Source organism: Ambystoma mexicanum, chromosome 1p (assembly GCF_040938575.1).
Source record: "Ambystoma mexicanum isolate Mex_15411 chromosome 1p, UKY_AmexF1_1, whole genome shotgun sequence".
Lineage (NCBI taxonomy): Eukaryota > Metazoa > Chordata > Amphibia > Caudata > Ambystomatidae > Ambystoma > Ambystoma mexicanum.
In genome coordinates this window covers 265,858,559-265,885,101 of record NC_090921.1, presented here as the reverse complement: position 1 = coordinate 265,885,101, position 26,543 = coordinate 265,858,559, and the positions used below count along the sequence as shown (strand labels likewise).

General features: G+C 46.9%; 1 protein-coding gene across 2 annotated transcripts in view; it reads left to right on the top strand.

Annotated features, from left to right (window-relative positions):
* Window positions 1-1,460: 1,460 nt before the first annotated feature.
* Window positions 1,461-26,543, top strand: part of LOC138568809 (polyunsaturated fatty acid lipoxygenase ALOX12-like) — a 384,658-nt gene continuing 359,575 nt past the window's right edge. The window contains exons 1-2 of one of the 2 annotated variants that reach the window (XM_069646583.1): window positions 1,461-1,552; window positions 9,682-9,880. In XM_069646583.1, coding sequence (XP_069502684.1) covers window positions 9,700-9,880 — 181 coding nt within the window. In that variant the 5' untranslated portion in view covers window positions 1,461-1,552; window positions 9,682-9,699. Of the gene's footprint in view, window positions 1,553-1,810; window positions 2,512-9,681; window positions 9,881-26,543 lie in introns of those variants that run through there. The other variant, XM_069646581.1, reaches the window with a different exon arrangement.

The window sequence follows — 26,543 nt, the reverse complement described above, 5'->3', positions numbered from 1 at the left end:
CTCAATCAATATTTTGAAGTTTGAGACGAGCCAACTATTAAGTGAAATTGGCTCATCAAGTGATGAGTTGGTAATCAATCAAGCCAAAGTAAAGAGAAAGCTTTTTCAATATGATTGGGGTAAAACATCAAAGAGATTGGCAAAATACAGTCTGTACACGTAATACTCAAAACTGGTGTATAAAAGGGAACAGGTCCCGAAATATCTGCTTATCTTCCTGTGTCCAAAAGGAGATCATTGTATCTCAGTTTTCGATTAAATCAAATGCCAACTCTTGCGAGAGTGGGAAACTGGAAAGGGGGCACTGAAAAAAGAAGCTGTTGGCTATGTGGCACTCTTGATCTAAAAGAAACCACAAAACATCTACTTATGGGTTAAGATGCCCCAACGGAAGAAAGGTTAAGGCATTTAGATACATCCCAAGGGAGTGAGGCCCTGTGGGTGAGTTTGATGGGTGGACAGGCACAGAGTCTCATACAAGCACTGTGTGATCAAATTAGTTTGTTCCATCTTATGTGGAAGTTAGATTTGTAGGATGCAATGTACTAGCTCCTAGTTCCCCAGTTGTAGCTCCTGATCACTGGTTAATGATGGATACCCAGGAGCTGCTTCTAGTCCCACTTATCCAATCTCATTTCCGAGCCCTGTACAAGATAACATATTTGGTAAGGTTTTGGTTTGATGTGCTTAAATAATACTTTATTTATAACAGTGCCATCAAAAGAACACATATCACACTCTCACCGTACATAATAAACTAACCTTACAGTGTGTAAATCATCATAGAAACACTTCCAGTAAAATGAGTATGGCTCATCCTAAAATGGACGGTCACCGCATACCATCCTGCAAAGCAATGTGACCCAACGCGAATTTCCCTTGCCATTATTCCACACAGCACGCAGCATTGTGCACCCTTCCCGTTTCTCATCACCCACCATTCCCACTTCTTGTGGGACTAGAGTTCCTGCCAATATCCCCCTCGCTGCTGTGTCTGCTGACACGAATGTCTAATTGCTGAAATTATAAAGCTCTGCTGATTTAGTAAGATGTTTCACAGACCAAGGGGAGAGCCTCTGTGCTATGTATGGAAGTGTGTCAAGTCTAAGCAAAGTCGGGTCCTGTCATCGTCCCGCAAACTATGGGACAGTCGGCCACCCAGGTCAGAAAAGGTGCACAGAGTGAATAAATACAGGAGGCTACGGGCTGGGTGGGCGGTCTGCACCTGTGAGTCGTTAAATTGAGGACCACTTTTTGTAGGTGCTGAGCGGGCCACTTTTTTTAGGTGCCCGGGCATGTTTCTTGTCCCAGTCCGACCCTGGTTGTCCGGGCCTGAAGCTCGGCGAACATACAAAAGTTGCAGTCGCTTTACTTTCAGGGCTGGGCGGCTCTCTCACGGCACTGTCTCGTAAGTAGCTAATCGAGGGCGAGTTGCGCAAAGCGGAATCGAATGGAAGGGGCTGGCGGTCTTAAGACAAGCATTGGCACGTTTGTTGGGAGCGAAGTTATTTTTTGCAAAATATCATGAAAATGGGCGACTAGCCCGGGTGAGGTAAGTGATATGCTTTTGTAAGCTTCGCCACATTTTCCTGCTGCGCGTGGCAATGAGGACCGGGGATTTTTAGGCGTGGCTGCTCGTGAGCATGGGTGGGATGTTAGCGCCCGTCTCTGCTTCCTGCGTGCCTCGGTAGAAGGAGGAGGGGTGACAGCACGCGTGAAAAGGGGGCAGGTTTCCCTGTGTATGCACGAGCTAGCGGGCGGGGGGTGGCTGTCTCTGCTGGCACGGCCTCCTGGGTGTGTCCTAGGTGGGCTGGGTTGCCCTCGCGTCCTTATCTGCTGCTGGTATTAAGAGGCGCCCCTCTGTTCGTAGGGTGCGGGGTCTGGTTGTACAGGGCCGGTCGCCTTCCCTGGGTAATATTGGCCCTGTCCTCTGGCTGGTCTGGCTGCACTCTGGGTACTCCCGCGCGTGTATCCATTGATACTAGCTTGTTCTGACCCAGGGACTGGTTTCATCCTTTGTTTTCTAAACATGGTGTCCTGGTTCTGAACTCTCAGTCCTGGCTCGTCATCCTCGGTGCCTTTCTGGACAAGCCCATTGCCCGTTCTGAGCACCCAGTTGCTACACTGCACCACTGGTGCCGTTTCTGGAATCCTGGGTATTGGTTCTGAATTCCAGGTGATGGTTCTAGACTAATCGTGTCACTTCTAGATTTCTGTTGGAAGTCTGTACTCCCAGTGCTGGTTTTTCCCTGGTGCTTTTTCTAGAACCCTGGTACTGCTTCTCGTCACCTGCAAGTGAATCTACTCCTGGGGTTGATTCTGGACTCAGAGAGCCATTTTTAACCTCTCACTATCCCTTTCAGGATGTTGACGTACCGGGTCACTGTCAGCACTGGCACCTCTGAATATTCAGGGACCAATAACTACATCTACGTCGTTTTGGTTGGGGAGTATGGCCGCTCTGAGCGCACCCTGCTAGACCGTCCTGGACTCGACTTCTCCAGAGGGGCGGTGAGTACCTACGAGGAATCAAGGGTGATGAAGGGGCTAGGTGACAATAAAACCAGGACAGATAAGGGTTAAACCGTGGGGACAGGGGAAAGGGGGTTATTACATGTGAAAGGTAAGTGATCAGAGCCTTGTGGGCAACCCCACCAGAGTAGTTCATTGTTACCATGCAGGTAAGGATGGCCAATATCACAACCAGACCACGATTAGATGAGAAAGTATAGGACAAAAAAGGGAAATTAAAGTAGGCAATGGGGAGAGACCAGGGGATAGAAAGAACCCATCCAGTGGGTGGCAGAACCAGAAGAGGAGACAACTAATGGGTCAACGGAGGGAGAGATCATGGGGCCATGATTCATGGCCATGAAAAGATGGCTTTGAACGAGAGGACAGGATTAAGTACTCTGGCAATGATGGGAGAGTTCCGATCCAGGCCAGTAAGGATGCATGTCTAAACCAGCGAAGGATGGGGACTTATTTCAACCACAAATGACATTCATTGGAAATAGTAGAGGAGACGCAGGCAGTCTAGAGATGGGATGCTAAGGGTATCTGGTAACGAGTAGCGGTTGTTGAGGAGGACATGCCATTGGATGCATAAACCTGGAATGTGGACAATGAAACAGATATAGTACACTTAATATAGGCTTAGTGCCTCAATACCATTATATTGTAAATATTCACATAGTTACAACTGGACATAGGAATCGAGTTTAGTGGCTAGGGTGGACTGGAGTCTGGTGGGAGGGTGGGGGGAACCCTTGTACAGGTCCGAAGCTGTACCTTTAATATGGTCTTGCAGCCTTTAAAAGATGGAATAGTTTTGAAATCTGGGGCAAGTGAATTCCAGTGGAGGTGGGGGTAAGGAGGCACACGGGGCTGGGGGCAGAGAAACATAGGGTCCATGAGGGAGAGTACAGGGAGATGCAGTCATCAAGCTTGCCAAGCACAAGGGTAGAGATCAGTGCTGTGGCTCCGCGCTGGGAGAAATGTTCTTTATGTTTGATTCTTGCCCCTGTGCCAGGGGCTATGATGAAGTGGTGAAATCTAAAGCCACATTCAAAGAGGACTCCAAGGTGGTAAGCCGTAGGCGAAGGTAAAAGGGGTGCCTGCTAAGAAGGAATAGGAAACAGTGGCGAAGACGGGTCATTTCTGTTTTGGAGAGGTTTAGGATCAGGCAGTTGGATGTTGGCACCAAAGAAGAGGTGTTAGTAAAAGACAATGGAGAATGTTACCTTAGCCAGTGGGGCTGTGAAGAGCAAGAGTAGGCAAAGGACCCAAGAGTGGGTCCCTTCCTGCAAGCAGCAAGAAGACTGGGTACACCCACAGGAGAGGACGCTGGTCATGAGGGGGACCATTCACCCATTGTGCTGTCAAAACACCCCACATTCCCCCTCCTCTCCGAACCCAGGAGCTGAAATAGCTAGTCCCATTCCTATTCTAAGGGTTCTTCTTTTGGACCATTAGCTGCATCTATCACCATATTTAGATGCTATTGCGTTCCACAAAAAGATGCTGATCATTGGAGGTGTGAGTTATCTGAAAGCTGAGCAAAGCAGGTAAGCCTTTGGCTTCATCATAGTGGGTATATTGCTGTCACCTGGGGTTCTCTGCCTCCAGGTCTGATGATGTTGCCCATTAATGATTGTTTAAATGTTATTGCCCGGCTCTCCCTAGTGAGAAATTTGACAGGCTCTTGCCATAGCCACTCTTTCCCATCGGAGTCCCAGCCAAAGCATAGCGGCACAGTGCTGTATTCTTTCCAGAACTTCCCCAAAGTGGGAGGGCTTAAGTCCTCCTAGGCCAGGAGCTGACACCACCCATGCCAGGAAGGAGAGGATTTGGAGGAGGAGGAAGGGATGGCCCACAGTGTCACATGTTGTAGTCAGCAAGAAGGATTCGTTTGGAGGGGGAAGCAGAGCAATGAGTGATGGCGTCTGATCCTGGATATGTGCAATCATTTGGACACACCAAGTGCTGCTCTCAGGGCGTTATTTTGTAGGATTTGAATTCTTTGGATGATGGATTTAGTAGCACCAATGTAGAGGGCGTTCCAGTAGTCGAGCCTAGATAAAATAATGCAGTTGCTGTCTTAGAAGAAGTGTTTGCCAGCTCTAATGAGTTTATAGGTGTAGGCTGTGGCAGATGCCATAGATTTCACCTGTTTGTCGAAGGAGAGGGTCGAGTCCAGATAAAAGCCAAGTGTCTTCACCTCCTGGATACCATGTTAATATTACTGTCAATCTCGAATGAGCTGTAGTCTTGGCTCAGTTTTTTGAGATTAGTGTGGGTTCCTAGGATGATGAGCTCTCATTTGTCAACATTCAGGCATAGACCGTGGGTTGCCATCTATGCCTGAATGATTATATACATCCTATTCACCAAGGCCAAATTCTTGCTATAATCCCCAGAAAGTGGGAGGAGAATCTGAGTATCATCTGCATAGTTAGTATCTGGACCAAGAAGGTCCAGATCATCAAAGAGGGGCTTGGTAAATATGTTGTATAGTGTGGGGGAGACGCAGGAACCATGAGGAACTCCGCACAGGATGGGAATCGGGTCGGCTGCTGCCGCAGGGGAGAACACCCTCATAGTCCTGTCGCTGATGAAGGACTTAATCCAGGTTATGGCTTCTTTAGAAAAGTGTGCTGCTGAGTCTAGGTGGCTGCAGAGGACCTCATGGTCCACAAGGTCGAAAGCAGCCGAAAGATCCAGCAGCAAAAGCAGAGCCATTTTTCCTTTATCTCGTAATTCATCTATTTGGGCTTTCAGGTCAAAGAGGGCGGTCTCTGTACCGTGTTGGGGACGGAAACCTGATTGGCGTTTTCCTAAGAGTTTATGTTGTTCCAAAAAAATTTGGATTTGGTTATAAGCAATCTTGTCCAAGATTTTAAGCAGAAAAGTTATGGTCGTGATGGGACGGTAGTTTGTGGGTATAAGTGGGTCTAGGGTTTGCTTTGTGAGCAGGGGTACCCAAGATGGTTTTAGGTTGGTCGGCACAATGCCGGACGTGAATGAGGCGTAGACAAGCTTTGAGATAAATGGGGAGACATCCCTGGCTGCGTCCTTTATCAGTTAGGCAGGGCAAGGGTTGCTCTTAATTGTTTGTAAAGGGGTCAATACATGCACAAGGAGGGTTGACTGAGAAGAAGATTGGTAGGAGTTGATTGGAGGAAGTAAGATAGAGGACAGAAGGAGTGGCTGATAGGGGCTGGAAAGAAAAGAGGATGTGGGAGAGGGAGAAGGGCTGATGGGGAGAAGCTGGCCATCTCCCCGATGATCCACCACACAGAATCTGTTGGTTGTCTCCACAACCACCAGTCTGACTTCATAGCTGCCAGAGGCACATAAACTGCACTCATGAACACCCATGAAGACTTTCTTTCTAATTTTGATTCCAACTCTCCTTCCGTTCTCATCCTTCTTGACCTCTCCTCTGCCTTTGATACGGTCAGTCATGCCACCCTTATAAATCGGCTCCATGATTCCCTTGGCATCACAGACCTGGCTCTGGACTGGCTGACCTCCTTTCTCTCTGAATGACCTTCCCAGATTCTACTGGGCCCTTTTCTCTCCTCCATCTCCACCTGTGGTGTCCCTCAGGGCTCAATTTCTCGCTCCTTGGACTTTCAACATCTACCTTGCCCGTCTAGCCCATTCCATCTCTGCCTTCTCTTCTAACTTTCAGTGTTATGCGGAAGACATGCACCTCTCCTTCAAGCTTCCCTCCTCTGCCTCCACCTCTTCCTCTCTCATACCTGACTGTCTGTCTGCTATTCAGGCATGGTGCACTGCTAGTGATCTCTGCCTTAATGTCAGTAAGACTGAGATCCTTCTCCTTGGGACTCCAGCTCTTTTCCCCCTACACTCTGGCCACCCTCCATGGGCCCTCTCCCTTCACCCTTGTGTGTGGCTAAAAACCTTGATGTCATCTTTTACTCCTCTCTCTCCTTCTCTCCTCACTTCACAGAACTTGCCAAGAAGGCTAACTTTCAGCTTCACCTCCTCAGGCATTCTTCCTTTCCTCACCTTCCTCCAGAAAATCAATATCTACAGAGCTCTGGTCCTCTCCAGGCTGGACTACTGTAACAGCTTCTTCCTCAACCTACCTAACTCCTCCCTTCACCCCCTTCAACTGATCCAGAATAGGACTGTAAGACTTATCATTGGCCTTAAGCCGAGGGACTGCATCTCCCCAGCCGTAAAACCTCTCCACTGGGTCCCGGTTGCTGCATCATCCGTAAGGCTCTCTTTGGCCTGGGGCCCGCTACATCCAACTCTCCCTAAATACCCCCCTCCTAAAGCCCTCCAAGAGCCCTTCTGTCTAGCTCCAACTCTCTGTAGATCAGACGCTTCTCCAAGAAGAGAGTGGGGGGTTGATCTCTCACCTAGCAGGTGCCTCCCTCTGTAATGGCCTCCTTCCCGCTCTCAGACTTGAGTCGGAACTCCTTAAGTTCCAGAAGCTTCTGAAGACCCTCATTTTCTCTTACTCCTTCCCTCTCCCCCTCCCCTGCTAATTCCCCCCCTCTGCCTCTAGACTGGCTCATTCAGATTCTTACAGGGCACCAGGCCCTCCCTACCAGGCGACCCCTGCACTTGGTCTCCTCTGACCCCCCTCCCCCTTACCCCCCAACTTGCACTTGCCCCTCTGCGCTCCCTCCCCATGCAATTGCCTGGCTGGGTCTGCACTGCCTTAGCCCTTCCAGCCCATTCCTCACACTTAGCACATGGACCATTCTGCCCCTGCACTCTCTTCTCCCTGGGCTCTGCCCACCTGGCCTCCACGAGCACTCACTTAACCCTCCGGCACTCCCCCTCCACCTCTCCCCTGCATTTCTATTACTGCACTTGTACGAATCGAATGTCATACGGCGTAGTAGGGCCGTTTCTGTTTTGTTATTCTTGTCCCCCCTCCCCTTGTCTTGTTGCGCCTTGAAACACATTGTGTATAGGCGCTTTATAAAAACAATAAAAACATAAATAAAATAAAGAAATAGACCATTACATTTTTTGTGATTTTGGGTGAGAAGTTGGAGGCAAAGTCATTAGTTGTGAGAGAGGAGGATGAGGGGGTGTTAGGAGCAGGGAGCGTAGCCTAAAGGTTCCTGGAGCATGTGAGGATGGGATTGGAGAGAAGAATTCAGGTTGGTGTAGTAGAATTATTTGGCATAGTGAAGTGCAGTAGAAAGGGTAAGGAGTGAGTAAGCAACAAGAAGAGTGGGACATTGATCTTTGCTCAAAAAGCATGGGTGGAAATGCACGGATGTGCTTAGTTGTTGGATGGCTTGTGTTGCCCATGGTTGAGGGAGAGGCATAGAGGGATTAATTAAGGAGCGATTATGATAGTGATCGTCAAAGGAGGTATTGAACTCTGAAGTGCAGGAGAGAGCTTTAACTTGATCCATGTAAGTAGCCAAGAAGTCAAGTTTCTCTTAATGATAATCACGGGGTGGTGTTTGAGAGTGCAGTAACAAGAGGGTGAAGTGAATAATTGATCAGAGGGAGGCAGGTCAATAGGGTGGACCGAACAGTGAAGGGTGTAGGATAATACAGTGTGAGTCAAGAGGTTATGGGGGCTCACAAGGGAATGGATAGGGAGAAGTCAAATTTGAACTGACAAGCCTTCAATATGATGGTGATGGAGAAGGCACCCATCATGACCAAGGAGAACGTTAGCTGGGAAGAGCTGTAGTATGAGGTTAAGGTGAGATGAATACAGGCAAAAGATATAACTGTGCCAATAGGGGAAGAGGAGATCAGAAACAAGACAATAGAGGTGAAAGCAGACAGAACCTGCCCAGCAAGGGGATCGGAGGTTAGGACCAAATGATGTAATTCTTACCCGGCCAATGAGGAGAGGGATGAGATCAGGGTAATCATACCAGAGGAGGGAATTAGTGCCAGTCCAGTAGAGGGGTAATAGATCACAGCAATGCCAATGGTAGTGGAAGAGTGCCGATTCAGGCCAATTCAAGGGGAAGTGATCAGAATCAGACCAATAGAGAAGGAAGTGATGAGTTTTGAATCTGGTCAACAAGGATGCATGTGTGAAACGGTGCAGCAACTCAGAACTAAACCATTAGAGGTGAAAGAAATCAGAAGAAGGCCAGCAAGCGGACATACGGGGTGGCACTGAAAATGGCTATTAGTAAGAGTATACATCATGGTGGGAGGGAAGGGTGGGCTAACTATTAAAAGTGTTTTATGAAAAGTGGTTGTCAGACAGCGACGCTGTGCCAGTTAAGGTATATTAAGTTTGTGATGGAGCAGGAACTATGTGGCGCGTAACGCACAACCAAATGCTACTCATATTGTATGTGGTAAGAAATGATTTGTCCTAGACTTGCGCTCCAACATCAATGCTATACTTCAGATATAGACTGCGTGAAATGCTTAATCACATATGAAGGAAATCCTATTGTTTTGCTGATGAGGACCTCCTGTGTTGGTACACCACGTCAACCCATTCAAGCTGCACCTACTCTGAGCAGATGCTAATTTTTATAGTAAAAGTAGTTGCAAAAAGGCGTAGCAATTCTCAATAGGTGTACATTTAAAGTGTAATTTTGTGTCTGAAAATCGATGTGTAAACTCATGCAAATTGTGCGCCGTATTTACCAGCATTTGTGGGCGACATTTACGCCGCGAAGTAAAAGGGGTGTGGCGTACAAAACGAATATGCAGAGTTGCGTAAAAGCAAGGTGTAAATTGCTTAACCCTTGCTTTTAGGCCAGCTTTACCTTCCTGGGACCTGGGACATGAGCTCCGGGGCATTATTGACAAGACATGTCATGTATATTTTAATTTGAGGAACATACAGATAAAGTGATTTGGCTGAAATCCCATAGGAAGAACTTCAGGATTCAGAGACCACAGCTGAGGCCCCAGCGGGGCCCTTGTTCCTTCTGAGAGGTCGATACATTCAATTCCATGATATTGGGTCCTAATAACAGCTGCTATTACAGTGCTTAGAAGTGTCAGGAGACCAGGCATGAATCTTAACATACCAAAATAATTATTATTATTATGATTACTGTGAATATAACAATAATTATTATTAGCACCCGATAGCTAAGCAAGGGGTTTGTTGTAGTGTTTCAGGGCCTCACTTTGGTTCTTAATCCAGGAGGGTCCATGAAGGTGCAGATCTTCACCACATTCTTGTCTCCTCAGGTGGATGTTTATGAGGTGATGTGCAAAGAGGACCTTGGGCAGCTTCACTTCGTGCAGCTGGAGAAGCAGCGGTTCTGGGTGGAGGATAACTGGTTCTGTCGACATGTAAGCGTGGAGTGTCCCAACGGGCAGACCTTCCACTTTCCATGCCACCGCTGGTTCATCGGAGAAGTCATCATATCCATCCCTGAAGGCTCTGGTAGGCATCCCTCACCTGTAAATAGTGCAAATAACCAAAATGTGTGTGTGACACGGACACCCCTTAGAGATCCTGGTAACAAAAAATGATCTCTCAGTTTTCTGGTATTCTCCCTTGTTAGATTTTGGCTCATAATGGTTGCCTCAGCAACAGCAAGGGTACCATAACATACTATTATGTGTAGTAGTAGATGGAAAATGTACACACATACCAACCACCTCAGCGAGGCACCATTATGTCCTTCTTTTGCATGTTGCTTGCATTGCATTTTGCTGATAGGTGAACATTCTGTGTGCCTTAGTTGCAATTGGTTGACACTCAGGAAAATGTAATGGGAAAGCCCCACATGTCCAGGGTTGACAGAACTTTATTGGTTTTGCGATTACTTTTTTGTTCAACATGTGTGCTTGTTTTGTGTGCAGTACTTTAAGAATTGATGCCAGTTGCAATGGTGCGCATCTTATTGCGTTACTCCTTTGGTCATGGCATGACGTTTATTAGTGTATTGAGGTTGCACTTGACATATGACCGGCTAAACCTATTGAACTGGTGGGATCTATGCAAAGGGTGCAAAAAAGATGTGTAAACCCAGTTCAATTGTTAGGTTTAGAATTGTCTACGCTCAACTGTGCCTCTAGGGTGTCATTGGTGACATGTGATATTTCTTTATGCTCAGTGTCACAGATGGCTTCAAGAACACAGCAACTCCCAAATGAGGTTCAAGTAATTTTATTTTGATTTCCAATGGGCTTATTGGACATAGCTCTTTCTCTCTAACTTAAGGATGGACAATTCCCACCCTAACCAAGACCGCCCTCAACACCAGACTGGTTCTAGTGATGGAAAACTCCATCTATCTAAAAGCTGTCTATTGGAGATGGCCTAAAGGCAAACGCCTTATCTATCCAGCCATCCTCTGGTAAAAATCTAAGTGACACCTATCCAGGACCCCAATTGGATGGTGCCTTCCATTCACTCTGGTCATTCGCTTGACCTTCCACAATTTCGCAACACTAATACTCTGCCTCCTACTACTCCCACATCCACAAGACTACTTTTCCACCCCACCTTCTTATAAAGCACTTTCCTTTCACTCTCTGTCACTCTTCTCTCACTCATTACTCTCCTTATTACCACTCTCACTCACACACCTTACATGCACATTATCAACAGAGTACCACTTTCTGTCACCAGCCAATATCTCATCTTTGCTATAAACTGCCTCCATGCTCCTTTGCACTGTCCTTGCTACTTCTGGTTTCTTAGTCTGCCACCTTGTCCTCCTCTAGCCTCACCCAAACAACCCACACCTTCCTGTTTCCTGTTGTATCTTATATCGTCCTCCTCTCTCCATTGGATTTCCCATTCTGGTTCTCCAGGACAATCTCTCCTTGCCTTTCCTGTCCAAGAGATGTATTAAACATCAAAGGGTACATAAGGTGCCAAAGCCCCGCCCCTTTCTCCTGTGCAGGGCTGCGGCGATATAGTGAATGGCGGAACGCTACAATCAGAGTTCCAGTTTGTGTGAGAGTCTCAATCCTCAGTGTGACAGTGTGACAGTTTCTGCAGCTGTTTTACCAGTGAGCTGTGAGTTTGATTTATGTGTTTGTTAGTCCACTTCACAATGCTTTTCCGCAGCTCTGCTGCAGGTGAGACGTCTTTCACACATGAGTTGCTCCCTTGTTTCATGTCGCTCTTTGTTTTTTTTCTTCCGTTGTTACGCTGCTAGTTGGGGTGTGCTGATACTACGTGTCCCTGACTGGTGTAACTGGGCCCCCGCAACCCCTGTAGTGCGGGTAGCCCCATGCTGTCCATGCCTAGTGGGGGGGCAGTGTTCGTTGGGGGAGCCCCCTCATTAGGGCTTGCAAGGGGCCCACACATTTTGAGTTATGCCACTGGTGTTCCTTGAGATGTTCTGGTGAGCTTCTCTTTCTCTCTCCGCTCCACCGCAGTGGCGTCTGGTTCTTGTAGTTCTCTAGAGCAATCAGAGAAAAACTGGGCAGCATTTGGAAACAGAGGTATGGGGCAATCAAGAGGGGTGCCATAGTCAACTACACGCACACATGGGGATGGGACAGGTACTTGGGCCCTTCCAACACCAGACTGAAGGGGCCCTCATCCTTTATTGACAGGGTCTTGGGGCTGCCCTTGCCACAAAAGAGAGTTGCGTTTCTGACTTGGAACACTGAATGTGTGTTGCGCGCTGTACAGGCTCAGTAATACTCCATCTATCCTGTTTTTTCCATGCCTACAGCCCTCCTTTTAGTTTGTTGTGGTACTTTTAGGTTGAGAAATAACACTCAGCTTCATTTGGTGGTCAAGTGATCTGCCTCCTTCCTTCACATTGTTCTCCTTTTCTGGTGGCCATTGTGACAAGGTGTCACAAAAAAACCAAAAGTAATACATTTTCCAGTTTTTATTATTCCCAAATGCATACAATACATGGTTCTGGGTGGGATCCCTATATACCTTTCCGCAACCTTTAAATGTGCTCCCATCTCCCTAACCAAGTCTTGCTACTCCTACTTATCGTACCTCTGTGTTAATTTTACTAGGGCCAGGTTACCTTTACTAGCTGGTCTAGCCCTATACCAAGAGAGTACCTTAAGACCATGGCTGTAAAGACTGGAGAGGGTATCTGTACTTCTGCCCTTTATATGGTAGGGTAAAGGCACTGAACACCCCAGCAAGGCTCTCAATTCGGTAAAACATGGCGAGCAGCCAGGCTTAAGCTTTCAGGAGGTGATGCAGGAAGGTTCTTAAGTACAGTTTTCCCCAAAGCCCCCACAAAGGAATGTCCACACACTATGTTCGGTGATAACACAGCTTCTTTATATAAAATAGGCTTGCAACTTCTGCTAACAAATATACCCATAAATAATAACACTTTGTACATGGAATACTTATTCAGAGAATGGTAAATATATACACTCTATGTGGTACCACGCATTACTTACTACTTACTACTCCTCAGGGAACTCGAATCCCCTCCCACACCTGCAGAAACCTGCATGAAAGATGCAGACTGGTGCGAGAGGATCCAAAAAGCCTTGGCAGACAAAATTGCCATGTTAAAATCCAAAATTAAACAGAAAAAGCTTAGCCTATCCAAAAAAACAAACCATCCACCACCTCTCACCCCAAAGCTTCAACATGCCCCCCTTTCTTCTTCTTCCCGGTATCCACTAAAGAAGTAGAAAGCATCATCAAGGGCCTCAAACCCTCCAGATGCCAAGGGGACTCATGCCCAGCCAACAATCTGGCCCCTTTCATAACAGCCCTTATCAACGCATCCTTCAAATCAAGCTCAGTCCCTTGCAGCCTCAAGGATGCTTGGGTCATGCCCCTACTAAAAAAACCTAACCTAGACCCCAATAACCCAACCAACTACAGGCCAATCACCACGGTTCCCTACATCCTAAAGATCTTTGACAGAGTGGCCTACCTGCAAATTCAGAAGCACATGGAAGACAACAACCTCCTGGGTCTCAGACAGTCCGGCTTCAGGCCAAGGCACGGAACCGAGTCAGCCCTATTGGACCTAAAAATCCAGATGGACGAGGCAAAGGACAAGGGCAATTTAGCCATTCTCTTACTGCTAGATCTATCAGCAGCCTTTGACCTCGTCGACCATCAGATCCTCACGGAACATCTGATGACCTCAGCAGCCTTCTCTAACCTTCTTCTTCCTAGCCAACCGAACCACCCGGGACTTCTCCCCGGGGCTTCAGCCCACCCCATCCCCATCATCTGTGGCGTCCCTCAAGGCTTGTGCATCTCGCCGACCCTATACAATATCTTGACCAAGCTATTGTTCGACCACCTTGATAACCTGGGCGTCACATATACAAATTATGCTGACGATACCCAGGTTCTCATCATCCTATCAGGGTGCTATGAAGAGGACTCCACTAGGATCAACAACCTCTACTTGGAGATCCAAGCCTGGATGGCAGAACATGATTTATGCCTCAATGACGAAAAACGGAGATCCTCCTTGTCGGCTCACAACCACGGCTAAACAAACTAGACCCCCGTTACGCTTCTATAAACATAGACGGTAACCTGAGCACAGTGGCTAAAGAAATTAAAACCCTCGGGGTCTACCTAAACCCCACTCTCTCGCTCAAAAGACAGGTGAACGCCACAGCCTCATCCACAGCTTATACAAATAAGCTTATCAACGCCTGCAAACCCTTCCTCTCACCATCCAGTTGCATTACACTAGCCAGAGCCAGGGGCGTTGCTAGGGGGGGCTAAGGAGGCTATAGCCCCTGATCTTTTGGTTGTAGCCCCGGATAGAATCTCAGGAGCTACAGCCAAAAGACTAGCTAGCCCCCAGTCCCAACAGTTCTGACATCAGCGTAGCCCCGGGTCTTTTCCAGACCTAGCAACTCCCCAGGCCGGAGCGCTAGTGCTCTCAAAAATAGACTACTGTAATACTCTCTTTCTCGGCACGTCAGAACGCAATCTGAACAAACGACAGGTACTTCAAAACAATGCCCTCAGAGCCGCCCTGAGTATCCTACGACACGCACACATCTCCAGCATCAGACAAGATGCACACTGGCTCCCTGTACGAGACAGAATCACTCTCAGATCCCTCGTCATCGTCCATAAATGCCGCTCCAATTATGCGCCCAAATACTTGGCAGACAAGTTCCTCAATCACACATCAACCAGACCAACTAGAACGCCATATTCACACTGCCTATCCGTCCCCAAATTCTCCCTAAAAAAAGCAGGTGGCTCCAGCTTCCCGGTCCTAGCTGCCAAACTATGGAACGCTATGCCGCTGAACCTTAGAGCAGAACCTTCTTTTTGGACTTTTAGAGCCAAAACAAAATCATGGCTCTCCAACAAAAATTCTGCCTACTGTACTCATCTCCTTTGTCGACCATCATGTAACCCGGTCTACTGCACTTACTGTTGTAGTTTGTAGTCTGTATTGTATGTATATACTATGCTGTACCCTCCTCTAAGTCTCCGGCGCCCGGTTACCCCAGGGTTCGGCGCACAGTGTTAAATAAAGAAACTAAACTTACATTCATTCAGTAAGAACTACACTAACTGCAGACATTTTTAAATGGCAGGTGAATTCTTAAGGTGTAACCAGCATAGCTTAGGAAAGAAAGCAGGTTAGTTATGAACAGTGGCAGAATGCTTTCTTTAGTAAATCTGAGCTAGGATCCCCTCACTTGGGAAACTTGTAACAGAAGAGTTAGGGAGTAACTTTATGTTGTCTTTTACAGCCCAATCGAATATCGTTCAATAACTTTGTTCTTTTTTTCAAAATGTTCTACCACCCCCAAAGTACCTGAGAGACCACAAGAGAACAGGGTCCAAGACGAATCTGGTACCCCTGGATGACTCCCGAGCCTAGAAGATGCTCATCCTTGTCACCGTACCTTTGTTGCCTTGGAAGGCGAAGTGGCAGAGGTTCTTGTCTTTACTCGATGATTCCTTCCAAGGATGGACACCTTTTGGAAGAAGGAGCCACTGGGATGCTAAGTCAAAGAATAAAAAGGAACCAAAGTCTGTAGATGTCCTGTGGAGGTGATACTTGCTGTGGGCTCCTTAAAGGCTTGGCAGATGGAAGTAAGACCTCTGGGACCCTTCGATGACTACTGGTGGCGACGTGTGCATAGATCCCTTTTGGTGTCAGGTTTCTGAATATCGCGGTTTTCCAACTTTCGGTTCTTTGGTGCTGCAGCCACAGCACTGACGACTGAATGACTTCTTTACTTTACTTTACTTTACTTTATGCTTGTTATGCGCCGAAAGCCCGCAGGCATCAGGGCGCGGCAGAGCGCAAAGAGAACCACTTACAGTTTATAGCTCTCAGTAGTTTACTGGGAGTGGGACTGCGTTAGAGGAAAAGAAACCGATGATGACACAATTATTGGAATAGTCGGGTTTTCAAGGCTTTTCTGAAAATGGAATAGTTTTCTTGTTGTCTCAAGTTTACTGGGAGCTCGTTCCAATATTTAGCTGCCTTGACTGGGAATGATTTGCCCTTTTCAGTTGCCCGTTTGGCTTCTGGAATGTTTAGAAGGCCCGTATCTGCTGATCTTAGGCATCTTCGGGGGGCATACCAGGAGAAATGCTTTTTGAAGTAGGCTGGCGCCTTTCCAAAGAGGCATCTATGGACAATCCTCAGTGCTTTGAACCTGACTCTGTCCTCTATTCTAAGCCAGTGCAGTTCCTTCCTACCATCTGATATATGGTCCCTTTGTTTCTTCTTTTTAATGGTGCGAACTGCATCATTTTGCATGACTTGGCATTTAGCTACCTCTTTTTTTGAAGCACCTAGTAACAAGGCATTGCCGTAGTCCAGGCGTGATATCAGGATTGCTCAAGCTACAGAAGCTGCGTTGGTCTCATTGATATGCGGTATAATTGCTCTTAGGAAGCGCAGGTAGTACACATTGTTTTTATATAGGTAACTGACCTGTGCACCTGAGCCCAGTGAGGCTTCAACCATCATACCCAGGGTTTTTACCTTGGGTACTACTGGTATGACAGCATCTTTGATAAGAAATGTTTTATATTGGGAGTCTAACTTAGACCTGGCTTGGTTTGATCCGAAAATCATTAATTCAGTCTTCGTGTTGTTTAAGCACATCCAGTGCCTCTGCATCCAGTTATCAATGATATTATATACTTCCTCGATTTTGGCGCTGTCCGCTGCATGGTCTACTGTTAATTCAAAAATTAGCTGCGTATCATCAGCGTAATTGGTGAAAATTACGCCAATGTTTTCTAACAGCGAACAGAGACTTCTTATATAGAGGTTGAAAAGGAGAGGGGACAGACTAGCGCATTAGGGAACTCCAAACAATATAGGGGTTGCTTCGGAAAAATATTCGCCCCAATGTATTCTTGCCTTCCTGTCCTTCAAGAAGGAGGCCAACCAGGCTTGTGCTTTTGCTGAGCACCCTACAAGTTTGTCCAGGGCTGATTGTAGTAGTTGGTGGTCTACTAAATCGAATGCAGCGCTGAGGTCCAGCAGCATGAGTAACCCAGTCTTGGCTTTCTCTGTCAATTCTAACATGTATGTCAGTAGGTCTAGCATGGCAGACTCTGTGCTGTGAGCCGCTCTAAAGCCAGATTGTTGGTCATGTAGCACGTCTCCAATTTCCACATGTTTCTGCAGCTGATTAGTGGCTATTTTGTCAAGAATTTTTAGGATAAAATTGGAGTTAGTGATTGGACGGAGATTGTTGGGGTCCTTGGGATCCAAGCCTGCCTTTTTAACGAGCGGTGTGATGGTAACTTTTTTTAAGTCCTTGGGGACCACACCCTCTGAAAAGGAGGCATTAACTAGCCTAGTCAGTACCGGGGCGAAGAGTTCTTTGTTGTCCAGGATAATCTTAGTGGGGAGGATGTTTTGAGCGCAGGAGGTCGGTTTCATGCCTGACATTACCCTACATAATTCTTCCTCTGAGACCTCTGCAAAACTAAAACTTTCCCTTTCTAAGGATAGAGGTTTTTCCCCCACGGGGAGCTCTATGCTGGTGGCATCTCTAGCTAGGATTATGTTGTTCCTGTCTTTAGTTATTTTAGCAGCAAAACCCTCTTGGACCCTTTCACAATCCTCTTTCGTGGGGATATGTGGAGGGGAGAGGATTTTGGGCTTTTCCATGTCCTTAAGTATATCGAAAAGTTTTCTAGTCGAATTTGGGGCTGCCTCGATTTCCTTATTGTAGTAATTGGACTTTGCCTCTCTAATTGCCTTCCGATATGCTTGATCGGCGCATTTCCAATTCTCTCTGTCCGCCTGAGTGTGGCTCTTATGCCATATACGTTCTTTAGCGTGTTTAATCTGTTTGAGGGTATTGGTGTGTTCATTATACCATTTCGCTTTGATGCTGTTTTCCCTTATCAGCTTGTTTTTAAGAGGTGCATATTTGTCGATCATCTCTTGCATAGATTTGGTATATTTTGCTAGCATGTGTTCACATTCATCATCTTCTGAAAAAGACTCCAGAATCTGGTGAAGGCACGGTTTTAACTGTTCAGGTCTGATTTTTTTAAAGTTTCTGTTTGCAACTTTCACATGTGGGTTCTCTAAAAGCTTGATTGGGGAGGCTAATGTTATTTCCAAGGTCACCAAACTGTGGTCCGACCAGATGCATGACTCTGTCTTTATCTGAGAGGAGTGTAAGTTGTTGGTGCAGACCCAGTCTAACTGGTTACCCTGTGGTGTGGTAGGTTCCTTATTTACTATTTGAAAAGCCAGATTGTGCAAGGCATTTTCCAAGGCAATGGCCTCTTTATCATCAGGGTTCCCTCTCCATCTATTCATGTCCCCTACTAACAGGGAGGATGAATTGTCTGAGACCAGTTTACTTAACTGCAGGCCTAGTGCACTCTCAAAATCGGAGATCAGGGAAGGGGGTCTGTAAATCACAATAAAATTCAGGCAATCGTTGGGTGTATGGGTCAGCTTTAATTGCATGGTATTGCACCCAATGCAGTCAAAGTCTGCTTTAAAGAAGTGCAACGTTGCTTTTGCTATAACTGCTACACCTCCACCTTGTCCTAGCTCTCTATTTTTGTTATATAGAATATATCCTTCTGGCGTAGCATTGATACCAGCTGGACCAATAGGGTCTTTAAACCACGTTTCCATGATGCACATGATGTCGAGGTCCCTTTCTACAATGAGGTCGTGGACACTGGCAACTTGGACTGAACCACTGCTGGAGTAGACCTCGGACCCTCACCAAGTCTGGACCCTTGGGACGACTTGGATAACTTCTTGTGGCGGGAAACCCACGAGCAGACTTCCACTGCACCCAACGACTCTGGATTCTCTCCAGTGGGATAACGTTGTCAGTGGAGACTGCAAGGATGCCCTTTCAAATGTTCTTAGGCAGTTTGGAACTTTCAGAGCTCCGTTGTCCAGGAGCAGTATGCCAGGGTACCCCCTCTTATGGGTGGTAGACAGCAGCGGCTTCCAGCGGTCACAAAACACACCTCTGGACCTTCAGCGGCACCAACAGACTTCTCTGACTTGAGGTGTCCGGCACTCCTCTTCTGGACTTCGAAGACCCCTTCTCCGGACGGCAGGCACACAGAACTGGCTCCCAGGATACTTAGATGAAGAGCAGCAGTTTTGCATGATGGCCCCTCGTAGCTTGGGGAGAGGTCTCCTTTGCAGGTCCTCTCTGGATCAGTCATTGGTACCCTGCTCTGTGGGCAGCACACAGGTGCCCAAAAACACACAAATGAGGTACAATGGTATACCCCCACCCATGGGTGCCATGAGGTTATCCCAGGGGTGATGTTCACCAAAAGATAAACATGGAGAGCTGCACTGCCAGTGGTCCAGGCGGGACCTCAGTGGCAGAAGACATAGAGGAAACACACAGAGAGAAGTGGTAGGACAAGGACTGGAGGTCCTTTCCCTCCATAAGGCCTTTGCAGCATCGCAGTGGCCTTTCTGCCTAACTTCCATAGGGCTGGATAAGGGACATAGGGGTATTCTGTTTGTCCTGCACCCTCCTCCTCTCAATGGTCGTCTCTTAATCTTTTCTTCACTCGCCTGTCCATAATTTTCCAGCCTCCTCTCTGTTAGTCTGTTTTTCCCTCTCTCTCCACACCCCGGGTCTTAATGCTTTCTTCCCCTTCTTCTGTCACAGCCCTACAACAAATCACTCCCCTCTCCCTGAATTCCACTCTTTGGACCCAATGCTCTCTGAATGAAATGGAAACACTGCTAGTGAGCTGGGATTATAGAGATGAGTGCCGATTTGACCTGGTACTGGTACGGCGGAAGATATTCCAGAAGACGAATAGACCCAACCCCTATTACAAATGGCTGCCACTCTGGAGATACCCGGGAATATTCCCTACTTGGAATGAAACAAATAGGGCACATTGGGGTGGACTTGCATGTCACAAGATTGGGAACATGGAAATACTGCAATATTATAGACTATGGGCAGTGTTTTCAAAAACATGGTAATCCTACCCCTTAGAACCAGCGGAGAATGTATGTGTAGCATACATTTCAAACTCACATGGATGCCCGCACACAGTGGCGCACTATAATCAAATGCAAAATAGCACAGTCACAATTAGAGAGCAGTGGGCCAAAGATATGGGAGTAGAGACTGATGATGAAGAATCACACAAGTTGCACACCAGTGAAGCTGAGGAAGATTTACCTTGAATACGATGGACTTTGTCCACGATGTGGGATTGCAGAAGCAGGGTATGTGCATATTCTTTGGGACTCCCCTGGACTCACTGGGTACTGGACACAAGTTTATGACAAGTTGATGGACACAGTGGTGGCACCAATGCCAGTGACACATAAGAGCTGTCTATTAGGATTGTGGGGTGGGATGCTAGAACGGCGAAGGACATTTTTAAATGTAGGGCGTTTGTTGGCAAAGAGTTGTATACTGAAGACATGGAGGGGTCGAACAGCACCGCCAGGAGAGGAGTGGCTAAGGGAGGGAACGTGGGCTAATGACTTTGAAAAAATGTTCATCTCAGTGCAGCCAGAAATGTCTAGGCCAAGGGATATCTGGGCAGGCTTCCGGAATGTTATGCTATGTTATGTTATGTTATGTTATGGGTGCTTATAAAGCGCCGGCAGCCCGCTGGCATCAGGGTGCTGATAACAAACAACATGTAATGGTCACATTTCGAACTAACGTCTGTCTCACCGGGTTCTTATTTTGCTAAGCATTAAAGTTTACTTGAAGAGGCAAGTCTTCAAGCTCTTCCTAACAGGCAAAGAGGAGGTGCATGAACTTCAGGTGGGAGCGGCTGGTAGTATATGCTGGATGAATTGTCATTTGATGTATGCTGTGATGGGGGAGAATCTAAAAGCCTGTATGTAACATTAGTAATGTGGTTGTTGTATATAATCAGATAATACATCACCGTGATAATTGTGACGGCAGTGATGCGAAGCCTATACATAAGGTGTTAAAAAAGAAGAATGTTTGTGTGGAGGGTTGCCCAGAGCAGTGCCAGTGGTTCGGATTAATTCAAAATCTCCCAGCCATCACTTTTTTGGTTATAGTTTGACATTCATACAATTTCACACACTAGAGTTGAATCAGCCATGGCAACTAAGCAATACATAGCCCCATTACTACAGAAAAGCAAGCAAGACATTGAGGCTAGTTTAAATGCTCTTACAAAGGCTATCACAGATCTGGGCAGAACCGAGCACTCTACACAAGCCTGCCGAAGTGTAGAACACTATGTACTCAGGATTTGCTTCCGGTGGTGCAAAAGCTGAAAAATCAGATGCAGCCAGTGGAAGACTGGCAAGAGGATGCAGGACATTGGGCACATTGCAACAATATAAGGATACAGAGTGTTCCTTCAGATGTGGCCAAGGAGGATGTTCACCGCTACGTGCCAATCTCTTCTCAGAACTCTTGGGCAAAAGTACTGACTTTATCTAACCCATCACATTTACAGGGTTTTCTTTAAATACCAACAGGTTGTTTACACCAGATATTCTCACCACAGTGCATTCTTTCCAGACCAAGAAAACAAAATGGCTTATGTACACAGTGCTAGGTTTATCCAGTTTTGTTCTGCAGAGCTATAGCTTTTACAAAACGTAGCTTCCGCAATAATGAAGAAACAGAGACATCTGAGGCGCTTGACAACCTGTTTGAGAGACAAAAACATCACTTATCAAATGGACTATTGATTTGTACATGCAAAGGTTCACAGCACCAACCATCATTCAGTTTTGAAGCTTAAATTAATCATGAACGAAGATTGGAAAAACCTAAAGATCCACCTCATAAAGAGAATTGTTCATGAGATCTCCCCAGATCAAGATGCCATCATACATGCCCCAGCAGGGGAATCGGCAGCATGCAGAGAAACATCTCCAGTGTCTGTGGCTGATTAAGGCTAGAATATCTTTGGCTTTCCTAGAGCTTGTTACTGCCCTGACAGAGCTGGGAACATGCTTGTCTTTATAAGATTGTTTCCAGACTGATTTGGCTTGATCTTCAGCAGACAATGTTTATTTCTATAGAGTAATCAACGTTTTCGAGGAGGGGAAGTAAGCTGGCAACCTATTGTGAGATTCCCTTTTCTGTATTAGCAGTAGATGAGGAGCAGATCAATAAAGGTGGATCCACCCCAGATTGCTGATTCCTTCTTAAAATGAAACAGTTTACTCACCTCAACCTTCACAGTGACGTGGGAGCTCCATGCCACGGAATGTTGGGCGAAGGTTGGCCCAAAGGAGGGTTGTTCTTTTCATCAAACTCATGAGGGAAACATTTGTTCATATGAAGTTCCCCCATAAGGAGTTTATGTCAGGAATGGCACTCTGTCAAGAGTGGCACAGGGTACCCAAGTAGGGTTTGGGAGGCTGTGCTGAGGTAAGGTAGCAGATAAGCACACACAGCAGGAAGTTGAACAAGAAAGAAGAGTAGGAAACAGTAGCGGTGAGCCAAAAGGGGCAAAAGATACAAAGGTACAAACAAACTGGATTCCATCTTGGGGTGTATGCTGAAATGGGAAAGAGTGTTCCACGAACCTTAGGAAACTCCAGCCTTCTGCATAGATTGCTATAACAGAGGCCCACGCTTTATGCTCATGGCTGGGAACAACAGCAGTGGGTGTCTGTAACACTGAAAACGCGACAAAGGAAGGGGCAGAGGTTGCTTGCCGGAAACCAACAGGCAAGCTCTGTACAAAGGGATTACATAAGACACATGAGAAGACAAGAACAGAAATATCCAGCGAAAAGGAAGTCAATGAGCAATCTAGCAGAAGGAAATGAAGGAAAGGCAGTTAGACTGAAATAGATAACCTAAGGTGGAGTACAGCGGACTCAAGGAAGAGAACAAGGAGCAGCAGTCAGGAAAACAGAAGGCTGCAAAGTAGGAAGCAGGTATGCAGTCAAGAGTGGCACTAGGTGCAGGCAAACTGTATTGGACTGCGGAGGACTGTAGTAGGCTGAAAGGCAGGGAGTCCAGAAGAACAGGACAGAGAGAGATTAGTAGTAGGCGACAGACAGAGAGCCCAAAAGAATAGGGCCACTAGGTAGGGAGCCCAGAGGAGCAGGGCTGTAGGCAGCGAAGAGGTGCAGGCTGCAAGGTAGAGAGCCCAGGGAACAAGGGCTTGGAGACAGCAGAAGGTTGCAAGCTGCACAGTAGGGAGCCCAGAGGACAAGGGCTGTAGGCAGCCGGAGTGAGGCAGGCTGCAGGGCAGGGAGCCCAGAGGACAAAGACGGTTGGCAGCCGGAGTGAGGCAGGCAGGGAGCCCAGAGGACAAGGATTGTAGGCAGCCGGAGTGAGGCAGGCTGCAAGGCGGGCAGCAGAGGACAAGGACTGTAGACAGCCGGAGTGAAGCAGGCTGCAGAGCAGGGAGCCCAGAGGACAAGGACGGTAGGCAGCCGGAGTGAGGCAGGCTGCAGGGCAGGGAGCCCAGAGGACAAGGATTGTAGGCAGCCGGAGTGAGGCAGGCTGCAAGGCGGGCTGTAGAGGACTAGGACTGTAGGCAGCCGGAGTGAGGTAGGCTGCAGAGCAAGGAGCCCAGAGGAGCAGGGCAGCAAGGAGTGAGCCCAGAGGAGAAGGGCTGCTGACTGTAGAGGGCTGCAGAGGACTGTAATAGGCTGCAAGGCAGGAAGCCCAGAGGACAAGGGCTGTAGGTAGAAGGCAGCGGAGCGTGATCGGCTGCAAGGGAGGGAGCCCGGAAGGGCACTGGAACAAAACAGGATAATGCAGCAACAGGAACAGCATACAAAGTAAAGGGTCAAGGCAAACAGGAGCGGGGAGAACTCAAGATGCAAGACACTGTGCTCCTGCACGCAGCTGCTTATATACAGCCCTGCCCTGTTCTGAAGCAGGCTAATTGACAGCACCTGGGGCAGCACACCCGATGACAATCTGCCTCCTCTCTCTCTGGTCCTGAGCAGGTGGAAGCAGCACTGGCCACTAGGGCTTCTGTGGATTGTGGTCCCAATAACGATGAATGAGAATAGCCAGGAATTGAGGACTGTAGCCAGGTGCATTATGGTAAATGTAGTTAATTGAATAAAATAAGAAAGAACCAAAGTTGAGCAAATGGAAATAAAAGACCAAGGCGTGAAAAGGTGTTGTTCAACGAGTATTAGGAGGATAAATGAGTACCAAGTAGTCCATGATGATTGCCAATGCGTGTGCCAGTGGCGCGGTGGCATGACAGTTTATTAGGAGAGCCTTTTGTGAATGTCAGCATTTTGGGTGTTGTTTTCCCTTTTTTAGCTCAGTTCATTTATTTGAGTACCTTTGTTGGAGTGTTCAACAATACCATATCAGAATCTATTTCTACGGAATAGAGGACACTGGTTCACTACACATTAATGGTGAAATAACTCCCCTAGGTGTTTTCAGATGATGCCAGCTCTTAAGTTAGTTCTCTGATTCCTCAGGACTTAAACTCCCCATACAAGAGAAGAGTGATATTTTGCTACTTAAGTAATTTCCAAGGCGATATAGCTCTCATCCATTAAGTGCATTACTTGTGAAGTGACCAACGTAGACTACACTATAGATTCTTTTTACAACATTGGCTTTCCTTAGCATCCCAAAGTGATGAAGCTATTTTGCTTTACCGAAATGTACAAGCACAGGCTATGGACCTCCCAAGAGACCCTGAGGGCCAGCTTTTGTGGTTACGACTCCCAATTGGTGAAAACATTTTTAAAATGGTTTTCTTTTTATGGTGTCAATAGCTGACAAAACATTTTTTAATTGAATCTCTTCAAAGGATGGCTTAGCTCCAGGTTGGTGAACTGATAACGGGAGTCGATTTTCATATATTCTTGAATGAAAAAATGAACAGATCAACCCAGTCGACAACCACTGCACTTTTGAAATCCTCTGACATATTAAGCATGCTCTAAAGAGTGAAATGAAACAGATCAGTGGGGGGACTTCCTTAGTGGAGAGAGAGAATATGCATACTTCTCCCCTGTGCAGTAAAGCTGTTCTTGTATTGATTACTTTTTGCTGCCCCAAACTGGAGGGAGGCAGTCACAGCTGCTGACATAGACCCCATGTCTTTCTTCTGACCACTGACTCCTTTCTACTTCCTTTAGGAACTTCGATGCAAAGGCCATTATAGACAGCGGCAGATTAACAATTCCTTCTTATTAGTTCCAGTCATAGATGAGTTGGTTTCAAATAGTCTCAGATTATTTATTTTATTATATATTATTTGAATTTTGTCTAGCACTGGCCCTACCCAGGGGGTCTCAGAGCGCCTTGCAAGGTTCAAACGTTCAGAAAGTGGGAGTTGAAACAGAAATTACAATATTTTGTAGCACAGGACAGGAAGAAAGTATAGACAGGTTATGGCAGGCGAGGTGGTGTCGCTGGATAAGGTGTGGGGAAAGAGGTATATTTTGAGGCTTTTTTGGAAAGTGGTGATGGAGAGTGCAGTGTGGATGTGATGTGGTAGGGTGTTTCATGCTCTCTGTGCCCACTGGGCGGATTCTTGCTTTTGTGTGCATGTTAGTTTGCAGAGTGGAATTCATAGATCTTGGCTACCTTTTCTGGTGCTTGTGTGGGTGAATGTGTTTCAGTGTGTTGTGGAGGTAGGATTGGAGTTTGAGGTTGGTGGCTTTGTATACAACACAGAGTCCTTTCAACGCAATTCTCTCAGGTATGGGGAGCCACTAGAGTTGGGCAAGAGCTGGGGTGATGTATGAGTGTTTGGGTAGGTGCAGGATGAGTCTTGCCGCTGCATTCTGTGTGACCTGCAGGGTGCGAGGGTGCTATTGGCAAGTCTGATGAGGAGAGCGATCCCATAGTCTAGTTGGACATAAATAGTGCTTGGACTGAGGTACAGAGGGAAGCAGAGGGAAGGATGTGTATTATCATGTGTAGGTTGTTATGTAGTTGTAGGTTGCAAGCTTTGATGACGACACCTACGTGGTGTGTGAAGGCAAGGTGGGTGTTGATGGTAAAGCCTAGGGGTTTGGCAGGTGTGAAGATGGAGATGTGTGGGTTTGTTGGTGGCAAGTTCTTTGATCCGGTCTGTTTTGCGCCTAGGTTTTGGGGGGTGGTTGATGAAGAAGAGATACTCTGTTTTTGAGGGATTGGGTTTGAGGAGGTGGGTAGCCACCCAGTTAGTGATGGTGTTGAGTTCAGGGGAATGAGATTTGGAAGTACAATTGTGTGTCGTCTGCATATTGGTGGAAATGGATGTTGTATTTGCTAAGTATCTGTCCAAAGCATTATAAATATAGGCTGAATATGAGGGGAGACACAGAGAACCCAATACTTAACTGTGGTGGGACAGGATTGATAGGGGTGCATGGAGACAAAGTGTGTGATGTCAGAGCAAAAGGAGGTGAGCCATTCGAGAAGAGTACCTGAGCGTTTCAAGCTGTGGAATAGGAAGTTTAGGAGAACAATGAAGACAATGGAGTCAAAGGCTGCAGAGAGTCTGAGGAGTATGAGAATGTCCGTTTGCCCTTTGTCTATGATGTTGAGGAGGTCATTGAGGATGGGATGTTTATTGGTCTTGATGCCGTAGTGGTGTCGGAAACAAGATTGGAATGGGTCGAGGAGGTCATTTGTGGTGATGTCTTGTTGGGCTTGACTCATTACGCAGTGGTCCATGATTCTAGCGAGGTATGGCAGAATAGTCATTGGATGTTAGTTTTCAGGGAGTG